This window comes from Oryctolagus cuniculus, chromosome 8, assembly GCF_051225735.1.
Source record: "Oryctolagus cuniculus isolate XC-2025 breed Fujian yellow rabbit chromosome 8, ASM5122573v1, whole genome shotgun sequence".
In the NCBI taxonomy this organism is placed as follows: domain Eukaryota; kingdom Metazoa; phylum Chordata; class Mammalia; order Lagomorpha; family Leporidae; genus Oryctolagus; species Oryctolagus cuniculus.
This window is the reverse complement of record NC_142874.1, coordinates 99,738,445-99,751,488: the sequence shown is the minus strand read 5'-3', so window position 1 is coordinate 99,751,488 and position 13,044 is coordinate 99,738,445. Positions and strand designations below refer to the sequence as shown.

The window sequence follows — 13,044 nt, the reverse complement described above, 5'->3', positions numbered from 1 at the left end:
CAGAATAAAGGAAATAGTTCATATATCAGCATGGCTTCAGAGAAACGTCTCTCTTCTGTAAACTGCATCCTTTGGAGCCAAATGCATGTGCTCACAGACTTGGGTACACACACACACACACACACACACACACATCTCTAAATATGGATAGCCACACCAAAGCTGGGCTTCCAGGTGAGGGAGAAGAGGGGGGTTGAAGGGGTACGACTTACCTTCAGGGCATCCTGTGTGTCATCCAGACAGTAGACCCGGATGCTGTACTCCAGGGAGGAGCAACAGAGGGGCCCAAAGATGGCCAGCTTCAGTCGCTTTGCAGCTGCCTTGTTGGTGGACTGGCCAACCAGGGCATAGGTGCTGAGGTTCTCTGTGAGGATGTGGCAGGCCTCTGCATCCAGCTGAATGTAGCAAGGGGTAGTGAAGTTTTCCTCTCCGACCACCACCACGTCCTGGAGGATGGACGACAGGATCCATGATGAGCCACCGAGGACAGGTGCAGGCCACCATGGATGGTGGCACATGGGATGGGGTAGGACTTCTCAGTTTTGAGTGCTCTTTTTCCTGTTCTCTTTTTTAGGCTTTAGGATACCTCTCTTTCCATTCTTAGTTGTTATCTTCCTAACATTAGCTTATACTGATGATATCTTTTATTTAGATGTGCTTTAACATTTTTGATCTTCCAAGAATCTACACCATTGGGTTCTACATAAAAATCTAAAAGACATTCATCAATTGTCCTATTAACATTAGTGTACCTGAGTTTACTATGTTTCTGAGAATTTAATGCTTCAATCTCTAAATTTCCTATTTAATTCAAAAAATATGATTGTACTCCCATTGTTGCATTTCTTTTTCTCTGAAAATGTGTTATTTTGGAAAACAATTAGAAAAATTAAGGATTTACACAATACTATTCTACTTCACTCTTTCAAAATTCGCCTGTCAATTACTTCCCAAAGCAATACACTGCTCTTCCTAAAGAATCCTGATTGCTGAATTTCTAAAGAAAACTCTATTACTTGTAAGACAATTTTTTTTCTGTTATTTTTCATGGAAGTCATTGAACTATCTAGTCTTTTAGACTTTAAAATGCTTAACAAGAAATAAAAAATACTTGACAGTGATGACTTTTATAAACAGAGTGGTTAATTGAACCAGGTTTTGATTTATTTATGTGGCTCCCACCACTTTAAATAATCTGAATGATCAAGTGTAGCATCCATGAATCAAAGGCCACAATTCCATAATTCCGGATTCCTCTTGGGGAAAAGCAGGTGGAGCACAGGACAATAAGGAGTGAAGAAAGTGCTAAAACCCATGCGCATGTGGGTCTAAAGAGCTCCTTCAACACTTGGCATCAGCCCATGTCTGCTACCTAGGAATGCCAGTCCAGTGGCATGGAGCTTTGACTTTGCCAGAAGTTGGGAGTTTACCTTTTTAGGTGAAACCCTCCATATTTTAACTTATTGAGGTTAAAAGAAAATTTCATGTGGTAGAAATAAAAACACGTGCATAGCATGATTCAGTCTGTGTATTAGGTTATTTGATCTCTACGGGGCAGCAACCGTGTTTCTTTTGCTTTCCACTCTGCCTCAGTGTGCCTGCCTCCTTGTGCGTGTCTGGTAACTATTTGTCAAAAATAATGAATGAATGTGCCATCATAAATTTATTTCCTGGGTCTGGATAAAGATGGGAAAGCAGCAGCCACCTCAGGTATTTGATTATAAGTTAGGCCTACTGGAGCTATGATAAAGTTTGTGTTTTAAAAGCACCAATGAAATAAAGTCTATAAGGGTACATCAAGAAGTTCATGTCATGGAATTACATGATAATCGTAACCTTATGCAAAAAATTTAGAAATCCCTGCATTCACTTTTCATATTAGGGATTTTCCATGAACATTTTGAAGACCCCTTGTATGCAAGGATTTCACAATTTTTTGAACCAAAAATCTTATATTTTAATTTCATTTTCCACAAACTTTTTGAAATATTCTCAAATGGAAGCTCAAACTAAAAAACACAAGAGAGGGACGCTCAGCATGCACAACTGTGTTTCAGCCTTGAAAGGACACCTGGGAAGAAGCCCTGTTTTCCAGCAGGACAAAGGGCAACTTGCAGCATCCCTGGGAACAGGACGTTACTGAATCTCCTAGAAGATGTGACCAAGAAAAAATTGCCCATGTCCCAGACACTCACAAGTGTACAAGTGTTTTCATCAAGACTGTCCACTCTTCTCATCTCATTATTGTTATTGTTGTTATTAGTACTCAAACCCAGAAATGGATTAAGAATATTAGAGAATCATGCAAATAATTTAGAATAACTTGAGATTAAGACTTTGGGATGTAAAGGCGGATCTGATCAAGTCTGGTCTTATAATAAAGGACATCCCTACACTCCAATCCTGGACTTTAGGACCTCTGGCAAAGTGTTTCCTCACATGGCCAAGAGTAGAAGACATCTATAGGAGAGAAATTCGTGTTAATTTCAGAGATGTCCTGCTACTTTTGTAACTATAACAGTATGTTTTCTGCAAATATTACAGGTTAGACTCTTCATTTCTAGAAAAAGTATCCCAACTTTTTTTTTTTCTAAAAGAAAAATTTCACAAGTAATCACAAAATACACATTATAATCTTTGGATACTTTCACATTTTATGTATCTTCTAAGTTGTATTGAGGTTTATATCATATTTTTGATAATTAATTGATTTTTTGATAAATGCTCCCTATAGTTACTCAGTGAAAGGTTCTAACTTTTTCACTTATGTATTTTATTTATTTGAAAGGCAGATGGAGAGAGAGAGAGAAAGATTAACAGAGAGAGATCTCTCAATACTGGTTCACTCCCCAAATGCCTTAAACAGCTAGGGCTAGGCCAGGCCAAATTGGGAAGCTAAGAATAGAATCCAAATCTCCTACTCAGGTGGCAGGGAACCAAGTGCTTCATCCATCATCTGTGGCCTCCAAGGGTACACGTTAGCAGGAAGCTGGACTAGGGAGTGGAGCCAGGACTCAAACCCAGACACTGTAATATGAGATGCAGGCATCTCAAGTGGTGCCTTAACTACTAGGCCAAACACCTCCCCTGAGAGTACTGACATAAGCAAAGTGATCTGTTTAAGGCAGTGTCCTTAAGAAATTACCATGGCAACAGCCATAGGGAGCCAAGATGCTCTTGGTGTTCTTCATTCTAGTAGATCTTTGGAAACACACTCTTTCTGTTTCCCTAGATTCAGTCTGCAAGAGCTACATACCAGGTACATGAAGTACCTAACATTTTCTGACACAGGTGCAATGTTTCTCTACCTGTAAATTAACACATAGGAAGACATTTCAGTATATGAGGATATGAGAAGCAACTGCATTGTGCAGAAGATCAATGTTTATGACCAGTGAACATTTGCACCTGTACATTTTTCCTTATTAAATACACACAGTGGAAAATGTGCCTTATCTTTTTTTTTCCATTTTCCACAAACTTTTTGAAGTCCCAATGGGATATATAGATTTCAGAAAAAAATTTATTTTGCATGAAAATAGCAGTTAGGCCTATCTGTTAAGTTGTTAGTTGGGACAACCACATCCTACATCGGAGTGCCTGGGTCTGACACCTGGTTCCCACTCCTGATTCTAGCTTCCTGCTAATGGACATCCTAGGAAGCAGTAGTGATGGCTCAGCTAGTTGTCCTGCTACTACCCATGTAAGATTACTGAACTGAATTCCTGGCTCCTGACTGGGATCCTGGCCATACGACGCATTTGGGGAGTGAATCAGTAGCTGAGAGCTTACTTTATCTTTCCCTCTCTCTCTTTTTCTCTTTCTCTCTTAACTAAATAATTAAAAATAAAACCTTAATTCCATTGTTCATGAACTTTTTGATGTAGGTCCCCCGTACTTGTGTATGTTCGCCTTCCCAATATACATTATCTCTGTTACAAAAAAGGCTTGTCAAAGATTCTCAAGTGTACTTTTCCTGTGAGTTAGCTGTTGTTGCCTCATTTTCTTTGTGCCTATATCCCAGAAAATAAAGCACTTGGAAGCTAGTCTGTATGTTGAGAGTTGGGTAAAGTTCTACCCACAGCCCACATTTTGCTTTAAAAAAAAAAAAAGGCTTCCCATGATTGCCCCACTCATCTGCTTGGTTTGCTCCTGTATTCCATCCTTGTCCCAGTTAGAGGCTCACCTCCCACTGGCCCTGTGCCACCTGGTTCTTGAGTTGAATCTTCCAGTCCTCCGTGTCAGGATCTGCGCAGTGATGCATGGTAAGGATGACGGGGCGTGTCAGCAGAGCTCCTGGAGGCCCACAGCTCACCACAGGCGTCAGAAGTGTCTGTGAGTCTTCCATGGGTGGCCTGGTAGGAGAGCAGAGAATGTGATCAGACATCCCCATAAGGTATATGTCCTATGTACTCATTAAGTTCTGACTTCTCAAGTTGCACAAACTGGTGGAATAGTTTCCTCTTGGGATTTTTCATGTCTTGGGTGGGGGCAGTGCGGAAGTGCAGTACAGTTAAATGGAAAGACATGCTCCTTATACTAAGTCTTTGATCCTGAAAGACTGGAGGTCTTTATGATAACAGTCAATTTGCCACTGTCACTTTGATCCTCTTCCCTTAGACACAGGTCTGCCTTTGGTAGCTTCTTCTGAATTCATGTACCAATGCTTTCAGGATGGAATGAGAAAGAACAGTCTGTGTGAAGTTACATAACCAACTTTTTTGATAATACTTGTGTTTTTAGGATCTCCCTTGAAAAATACTTCAAAAAATCACTTCAGAATGAGGACATCCTAGAGGTAAACTTAGTCCAAAAGACTTTCAGGAAGAATTCTACCTGTTATTTGGCAGAATTGTTCTTTCAAATATGACCAAAAATAATATAGAACTGTATTTCTGTATCAATCTATAATGAGATCTCTTTACTTGTATACTTCATACTCAATCATCTGGGCATAAAGAACTTTAAATGTACAAATTCTTTATTGTTAGAATATCTTTTACTTCTTTAACAAGACTGTAATCAATAGGCAAATGGATCAATGAACCCAACCAATCAACTGATATGTGAGGAAGTTGAGTGGATTGCCCAAATTCCGGCAACTAACAAGCCCAGGTTAGTAATGGGACTAAAACTAATGCCTTCCCAACTACAATACTCAAACTGTTTATTGGAATATCATGACTTTAGAAATCATGGAGTCACAGAATTCTAGAAGGGCTCTCAGGGGTCATTCATCATCACCTTTCTCCCAAAGCAGGGGCCTCTCTACATCATGGCTGACTTGTGGTTAGTGCTTCAGACACACCCAGAATCATAGTTCACTGCTACTGAGCTCACCTCACTGATTATAAAGACTTGGAGTGAACACAACCTGCCTTCCTGAAATTTCTTTCCACATATCCTTGACCTGCTTTCTGTCTTACTTTGTTTCATGTATTTGGAGCATGTTATGACATTTCTACACTCTTATTACAGACCAAATGTCTTTATTTTTTGAAGCTCAGCTGGAAAAGTATGATATCCAGTTTTCTTATATTTATACTTTCCTTTTCATTTGGGTGTTTGTCAGGATCTCAAGGTTCTCATTAAACGAGGCATCTGAAAATTAACTCAATACTAGGGTACACAGAGAAGATGACTGCTACTTTCTTTGATTGGGAATGTGTAGTTACATTCATGTGTCACAAAATTGTTGCCTTACATTATTCTCGATCAAGTCCTTACTTACACATGTTATTTAACAGGCTCCAGTTAGATGGAAAGATGGTGATAGTATGGTTAAACATCTCTTTTATAAAATGAAGCATGAATCCCCAAGGAGGTAAGTAATTTTTAAAGCTGACCACTCTAAGTGTTCAAAGCACAGAAAACTCTTAGGCTAAGTCTATATAGTTCTGTGGTTGTAATGATGGCTTTTGAACCCAGGAGCAGAAATTTATATTTAGCTTTTTAATGTCACTTAATAATTTCAGGGTAAATTTCAGCTACCTATTTCTTAATTCTATGTGTTTCTACCAAATATTTGCTGTCTCTTCCGATCTTTTACCCTCCACAAATCTGATATGCCTGGCATTTATGTCGTCATTCTAATCATTGATGAAACTGTAACACAAGAATATGGCAAGTGCAGGGGCCTTTTCAAGGACATCACTTGAAACCTCTCTCTAGTCTAATGTCAATACTTTGTGTTATTTAGTTCAGCCACATCTAAACCCATTAAAACATACATTGCCTAGTTCACATCTTTCCATTTCATTCACATGCATATGACAAGGGGATATCAGATTCCTTTATAATGGCAATGGCCACTTGAAATTGATTTTTCCTCTAGCCTTTATCTAGAGTTTATATATTATTTATTACATAATCTAGAAGTTAGCTAGTTTATATCTATGGCTTATCCTCATGTAATAGTCACTGAATGGTAGCAACTCTGTTATTTTTAATATGGTTGGAAGATCATTCTCCTTGGACTTCTCAGGATACTGCCTGTTCCTGTCTTTTCAAGGAAGTTTTGTGTATCAAATGCCTTGGAAAATAGTGTCTACCTATGCAGCACATGGCAGGCATGTATACTTTTATTGTTAAAGAGGTTCCTTAATCTCAGAGCTTCTTTCCTGGAATGCAACCAGTGAGTATACAGACGTCATGTGATCCTCTCTGCAGCACCCTTTCAGAACTGGACCTTAAGAAACTGGCACAAAAATAATGATAGTCCAAGTAGTGCTGCTAGTAACACTGTCCCTTGTGTCTCATCTAAAGGTCTTGTGTCTTCTCTTAACTTCTGTAAAACAGTGACAGCCAACTTGGTAACTCACAAACAAGGTCAAATGGCAGAACTTTCCAAGTTACCAGTTATTATCAGTTCTAAAAACAGAATTATAATTTGGCACATTTTCCACTTAAACACTCTTGGCTATCACAGCTTCCCCTCTCATTCTAAAATTGCACTAGGCTGTCACCAACCTCTGGTATTTCTTTCTTCTTTTAGAAAACCAAAACGAGTTTTATCTACTTTCAGTCTTTTCATTTTATCTCCATTCTCTATGAATAACAACATAGTTTCCTCTATTAAATCTAAAGTTATCTAGGTACTTGGAAATGTGCTTTGATTTGGGATCCTAAAGTTATTGGCATCAGCCTGAGACTTCATTATTATCCCTTTTATCACTGTGGTTTTCATTTCCTCTTAAGCCAGTTTGTTCTCCTTCTTCCAGAATAAAACTCATTCTCCTAGAACATGAGTAAGGATTTGCTTTCATGGTGTCATAGTTAATATCACGCCATCTGCCATAGGGAGTGACCTTATTATTGCTCACTTCCACTTTGCCTACTGGAGGGAAAAAGCAACGGCTGCGTTTGCCTGAACAACTACTCTTACTACCTTTTAGTTACAAGTGTACCTTGAGAAGCAAGCATTCAACTTTTAAGGAAGGCGACTAAAGTGGAATCCATTTCAAGTGGCTCTTGCAATATAGTTGGGGATTGGAAACATCTGTCTTTCAGGCTGGTGTCAGCAGCCGGTGCTTGAGGTGGGAAGGAGGGGGCTCAGCTCACCACTGAGTTGGAACAGAAGGGAGAAGATGATCCCCTGCTGGGATGGGGAACTGTCAGCCCTGTCCTCTCCCAGCACACCCCTGGCATGCAATATTGATGGGCACCATTCTTGGAGGAGGGGTAGCAAGGGAGGGAGGGAGGAAGGAGGGGCAGGAGGTGTCAAAAGAATTTATTAACCCAGTGAGGTGCAAGAATGTGATGAATAGCGAAGTGGTGGAGTGGAATTCATAACAGGGAATCAAAAACAAAGAAGAAATAATGATAAGAATCTCTTATATGTTTTCAAGATGAAAGAACTAACATTGAAATTGGAAACATTCCCAAGTATATATGGAAAGAGTGACTTAGGGAAGGTGAAATTTTTAACTATATGAAACAAAGGTTATAGTGTCTAAATTCATATTTCCTTTATTTATATAAAGGGAGGATATGAAAATACATAAAACAAAACCGTAGAAAAGTACATTTTGGGTTTTTGGAGTGAAGTGTTCACTCCTTGATGTCTCATGCGTTAGCCTAGCTGTTCAGGCAAACAGTCTGTAAACATTAATTGCAGATGGTATGGAAATGAACACAAAGCAAAACCTAGCTGCAGAGGTAGCAATTAAGTAGAACTTCAACAATGAACAATGCTTAACATGTTAAAGGCTTTTCAAGTCCAAGAAGGATAATATTGCGGTCAGTGCTGGCTGAGTTCTGGCTTCTAGGACAAAGCCCGCAGAGAGAAGTTTCTGTTTCCTGCCTGAGAGTCTCATCTTTTGCTTGCTGTCACCCAGGAAGAGAACTTCCACACTGAAGTGCAGACTTTACAAAAGTTTTACACAAGCAATTGCATTCGCTGCTCAGGGCACACCTGTAAGGTGGTTAGAATAAGCACTTAGATTGCCTCCTTTCCAGACAGGAAACTGAAGTCCAGAGATATTAACACCACAGCCTGAGGACCCAAAGCTAGTCATCGGCAAGGCTACATTTCACACACGACTCACTCAGTTTCTTTCACACAGGGGTGTACTTTGGGTTGCTTATAATAGGTTTAGGGGTTTGATACATTTTTCATGTGTGCTTGCTAGAGCAGGCTCAAAACTGCTGGAAACCAATCTGTCTATCCACCTTTTTTGTGAACTGGCAATGCCTTCCATGAACACAAGCAACTTTTGTCACAGCCCTTGAGGTGACAATCCCACCCTAGACTCAGCTGCCTTTTAGAGCACATGCCTTCACCATGACTGGTAGCTTGAAATATGTATGTTCCAGAGACCTCTCAAGGCCTCTCTCTCTCTCTCTCTCTCCCACTCCTTCTCCCTCTCTCTCTCTCTCATATGGAGGGCACCCCAAAAGGGAGGCCATCATTCCCCCAAATAGTTCCAAATCTATCCCTGGATTCAATCAGAAAGGCCAAACGTGCTCTGGACCGAATGTCTGAATCCCGTGGAATTATTTTACTGAATTAATATAGTCAGCTTTCCATATCCATGAGTTCCTCATCTGTGGATTCAACCAAATGCAGAATGAAAATGTTCAGAGAAAAATTGTGTCTGTGCTGTAAACATACAGATGATGTTTATTGTCATTATTTTCTAAAGAAGGCAGCATATTAACTCTTCATGCAGTATTTATACTCTATGAGATATTGTAGTAAGCTAGGGATGACCTGAAGCATATGAGAGGATGTGTGTAGGTCATATGTAAACACTAAGCCATTTTATATAAGGGACTGAGCATCTGCAGATTTGGGTATCCATGGGGATTCTGGAACCAACTGCCCATGGTAACAGAGGGACCACTGTACTTGGCCTTAGCCACTTGACTTCCATGCTAATAGAAGCAGCCCTTGACACTCACTGCCATTTTATTTCAAGGATATTCACTGTATTAACAAAATACCTTCTTTATGAGGAGACAAAGGAGAAACAACTGAGCTTCTTCTGGACGTATTTTTTCCTCATGGATATGTGGATTTGTAACTTACCACATATCCCTCTTGAGACTTCAAAATAGTTAATTCATGACCAATTACCAGGAAATGTGCTGGGAGTTATGCCAAATATTTTATATTCTAACTTCTCACTTGGTCTTTTTTCTTTCTTTTTCTTTTTTCTTTTTCTTTTTCTTTTTCTTTTTTTTTTTTTTGACAGGCAGAGTTAGACAGTGAGAGAGAGAGACAGAGAGAAAGGTCTTCCTTTTGCCGTTGGTTCACCCCCCAAATGGCCACCATGGCCGGCGCTGCGCTGATCTGAAGCAGGAGCCAGGTGCTTCTCCTGGTCTCCCATGAGGGTGCAGGGCCCAAGCACTTGGGCCATCCTCCACTGCCTTCTCAGGCCACAGCAGAGAGCTGGCCTGGAAGAGGGGCAACCGGGACAGAATCTGGCACCTCAACTTGATCTTCTCTTTTATAACCTTCTTTCCCCATTTGCTTATCTTTTTTGCCCACTTATTTAATTCTTTTTCCTCTCACTCAAAAAAATGTGCTTGCAGAAACAACATTGAAGTATTTCTTTCTAGGAAGGATTTCAATAAACACTGTGTAGACTTGTGAGAAAGGCAGATTTACATATGCCTGGGCTCACTGTCCCATGCCCACCTTTAGTCTGTTTAGAGCTATTCCTTGAGATTGAGAAAACCAGGCTCATGAATGAGAAAGGAATCTGTTTAAAAGGAGAAACCAATACCACCGCCTTTCACTTTGACATGGGATGCGGGGATCCCAAGTGGCCATCCCCACATTTTAGTTTTAACACCAGCTCTGTTAACCACATCCTCTATCTTGAAGTTCTCTTTCCCTTTGATTTTTGAGGTCCTGCTCTACACTGGTTTCTTTCTTTTTTGGACAGGCAGAGTTAGACAGTGAGAGAGAGTGAGACAAAGTTCTTCCTTTTTCCATTGGTTCACCCCGCAATGGCCGCTGCAGCCAGCGCACCGCGCTGATCCCCGTCTCCCATTCAGGTGCAGGGGTCCAAGCACTTGGGCCATCCTCCACTGCACTCCCAGACCACAGCAGAGAACTGGACTGGAAGAGGGGCAGCCGGGACAGAATCCGGTGCCCCAGCCGGGACAGAATCCGGTGCCCCAACCGGGACTAGAACCCCGGGGTGCCGGCGCCACAGGCAGAGGATTAGCCTAGTGAGCTGCAGCGCCAGCCTACACTGGTTTCTTTATCCTTACACACACACATTGTACCATTTGAAAATCCTAGAGGGCTCCCTTGGGGTGTGTTTAGCATCAAGCCACATGCTGCTTCTTTACTCATGTGCCTTCCGTTTACTTGGTCTATTTAGTTTCAGGATCTGTCCTCTCTCTCAGACCAACTGCTGCTTAAAAACATCTCCTGTTGCTCTCACAGTTCTCAGGACATTGAAAACTCACTTCCTGAATCAATCAGGTGTGCTCTGCCACTGCTTTGCAACACTTCCGGCCGGTTGTGAAACATGAGGCTTCTGAAGCCTCTTTCCCGGGTGTTCTCTGGAACTCAGAGCTGGCCCACTCCCCCTTCTCCTTCTCCACCCCCTGTGTCCCTGCCATTGTGCAACCCAGCACCCAGCCTTCAGGAAGAGACTTCCGTTCCCTCGGCCAACACATCCCCCCATCACCAGATCCATCTTTCGACAGCACTGCTTCCCGTGTACCACTGTGCTTCTAAGACACCTTCCAAGGCTCCCCACAGTTTACAAACAGTGGTCCATGTTCCCTTATGTTTACACTTGCTTAATGGATCCCTGGGCTTTTTGATAAAACTGCCAGACAAATGCAGAATGTCCAGAAAGGGGGAAACCAACTTTCACATCTTCAAATGCTTTTTCAGGAAGAATCAACAAAGGCGGAATTCTGGTTTGAGTCCTATTTTCAAACTGCTACTAGAAACAAGAAGAAACAAGAAGCCCACAGTAGGGGCAGGCATCTTGGACATTGAAACCACAGGGGCAGAGCTAGAGCCTCTCCCGGGAGCTATGCAGCAGGAGCCCTGCAGGTCTTTGTATTCTCCTCAGAGAAGGCTGCTCCTGCCTCCACCGCCCACTTGGGCTCGGACCAGTCACCTGCCACTCTGCACTTTCTCCTACAGCCTATTCGGCAATGCTAATGCTGTGCCACATGTAATTAAGTTCACGCCTCCCTTCTGACAATTCACATCAGCAGATGACCAGCTGGCTGGCATCCAGCTGGAAACACACACACACGCATGGGTTTGGATGTGATAAAAGGAATCAGAGAGAGGGGAAAATTTAGAAAAATGTTCAGCATTGTCTTATGCGAGCCTTGAAATAACAGCCATATCTCCTGTTGCAGCCTCCCAGAGAAGTCTCATCTCAGATCAGCAGAGGACAGAAAGGGTCTGTAGCAAGTAATAGGAAATGTGGGATAGTCAGAGGGCAGAGGCTGCATGCATTTGGGTATCAGTGCTACAGAGGACCGATGGCACATTTGAAAGCAGAAGAGCTTGTGGGTCTGATCAACCTGTGTTTGAATTCTGCCTCTCTTGGTTATGAGCTGTGGGACCTGGGCTATGTGACTTGATTGTCCTGAGCCTTATTTTTTTCTTTAATTGGGAGCTCATTCTTAACTTGCAGAGTTGTGGTGAGGAGTGAACAACAATTTGGAAAGCACTAATGTGTTACAACCTATGAACTGCTCTAGAGCGTTCTCACAGCTAATTTACAATTTCAAGGAAACGTATTCTTCCTCTTTCTTAGAATTATCCCACGATAGTTTTCTATGGTTCTCAGGGAAAATATAAAATGAAATTTCACATAGCCTTGTTACCAGGAATCCAGCCTGGACACAGTCCATGCTCTAGTGTACTTAAACCTCCCAACTCCCCAGGCTCAGCAGTTGAGGGAATGACTTACAACTACGTAACAGGACCCTATGTTAGTACTGTCTACTTCATATCAAAGTCTTTCTTGAATGTGAAAAAAAAAAAAAAGAGTTTGCTAAATAAATGTCTCTGATGCTTTGTGTGATTGCTGCATTCTAAAGCAATCTGTCTTGTCCTGGTGTTTTACAAACATCTAATTTACAACAGATAATTAGTGATGGGACAGTTTCTCATGTATCCAAGATGGTTATCTGCTTGAGTTGTTTTCTTGTTTCATGGTCTCTGGTGCCTATTTTCATTGGAGATCTTGAGGTTTCTCTCGCTTCCTTTTCATAAACAGGGTTTCTTTGATGGACACTCATTTCAATACAGTAATTCCCTCTGCAACTGACTTTGGGGGACAAGCATAGAATGGGGTGCTTTATGGTTCCCTTTTTTTCACAGTCTCAGGCAGAGGCCCCTAAAAGCAGAGGATCCAGTCTGATCAACTGTGTTTTCTCTTTCCTGCATTGAAATTCTACAATAATCCTGGGTGCGGTGCCAACCAGATCAGGGGACAGAAAAGCAGAGGAGACGTGGGAGTGCATGCGCTTCCTGCTTGGGCTGGCACTGCAGCAGCCCCTTGAGGCCTGAGGTTCGCTGAAGACAATGGTAAGAAGATGGAAACCATCAGG

The 13,044-nt window shown here is 41.6% G+C and overlaps 1 protein-coding gene across 2 annotated transcripts in view; it reads right to left on the bottom strand.

Annotated features, from left to right (window-relative positions):
- The window catches only part of UNC5C (unc-5 netrin receptor C), a 378,756-nt gene that overhangs the window by 27,713 nt on the left and 337,999 nt on the right, over positions 1-13,044 (bottom strand). For both annotated transcript variants that reach the window (XM_017347400.4, XM_008267581.5), the window contains 2 exons: positions 4,187-4,355; positions 213-446 (listed from right to left, as the gene is read on the bottom strand). In XM_017347400.4, the coding sequence (XP_017202889.2) occupies positions 213-446; positions 4,187-4,355 (403 nt within the window). The remainder of the gene's footprint in view (positions 1-212; positions 447-4,186; positions 4,356-13,044) is intronic.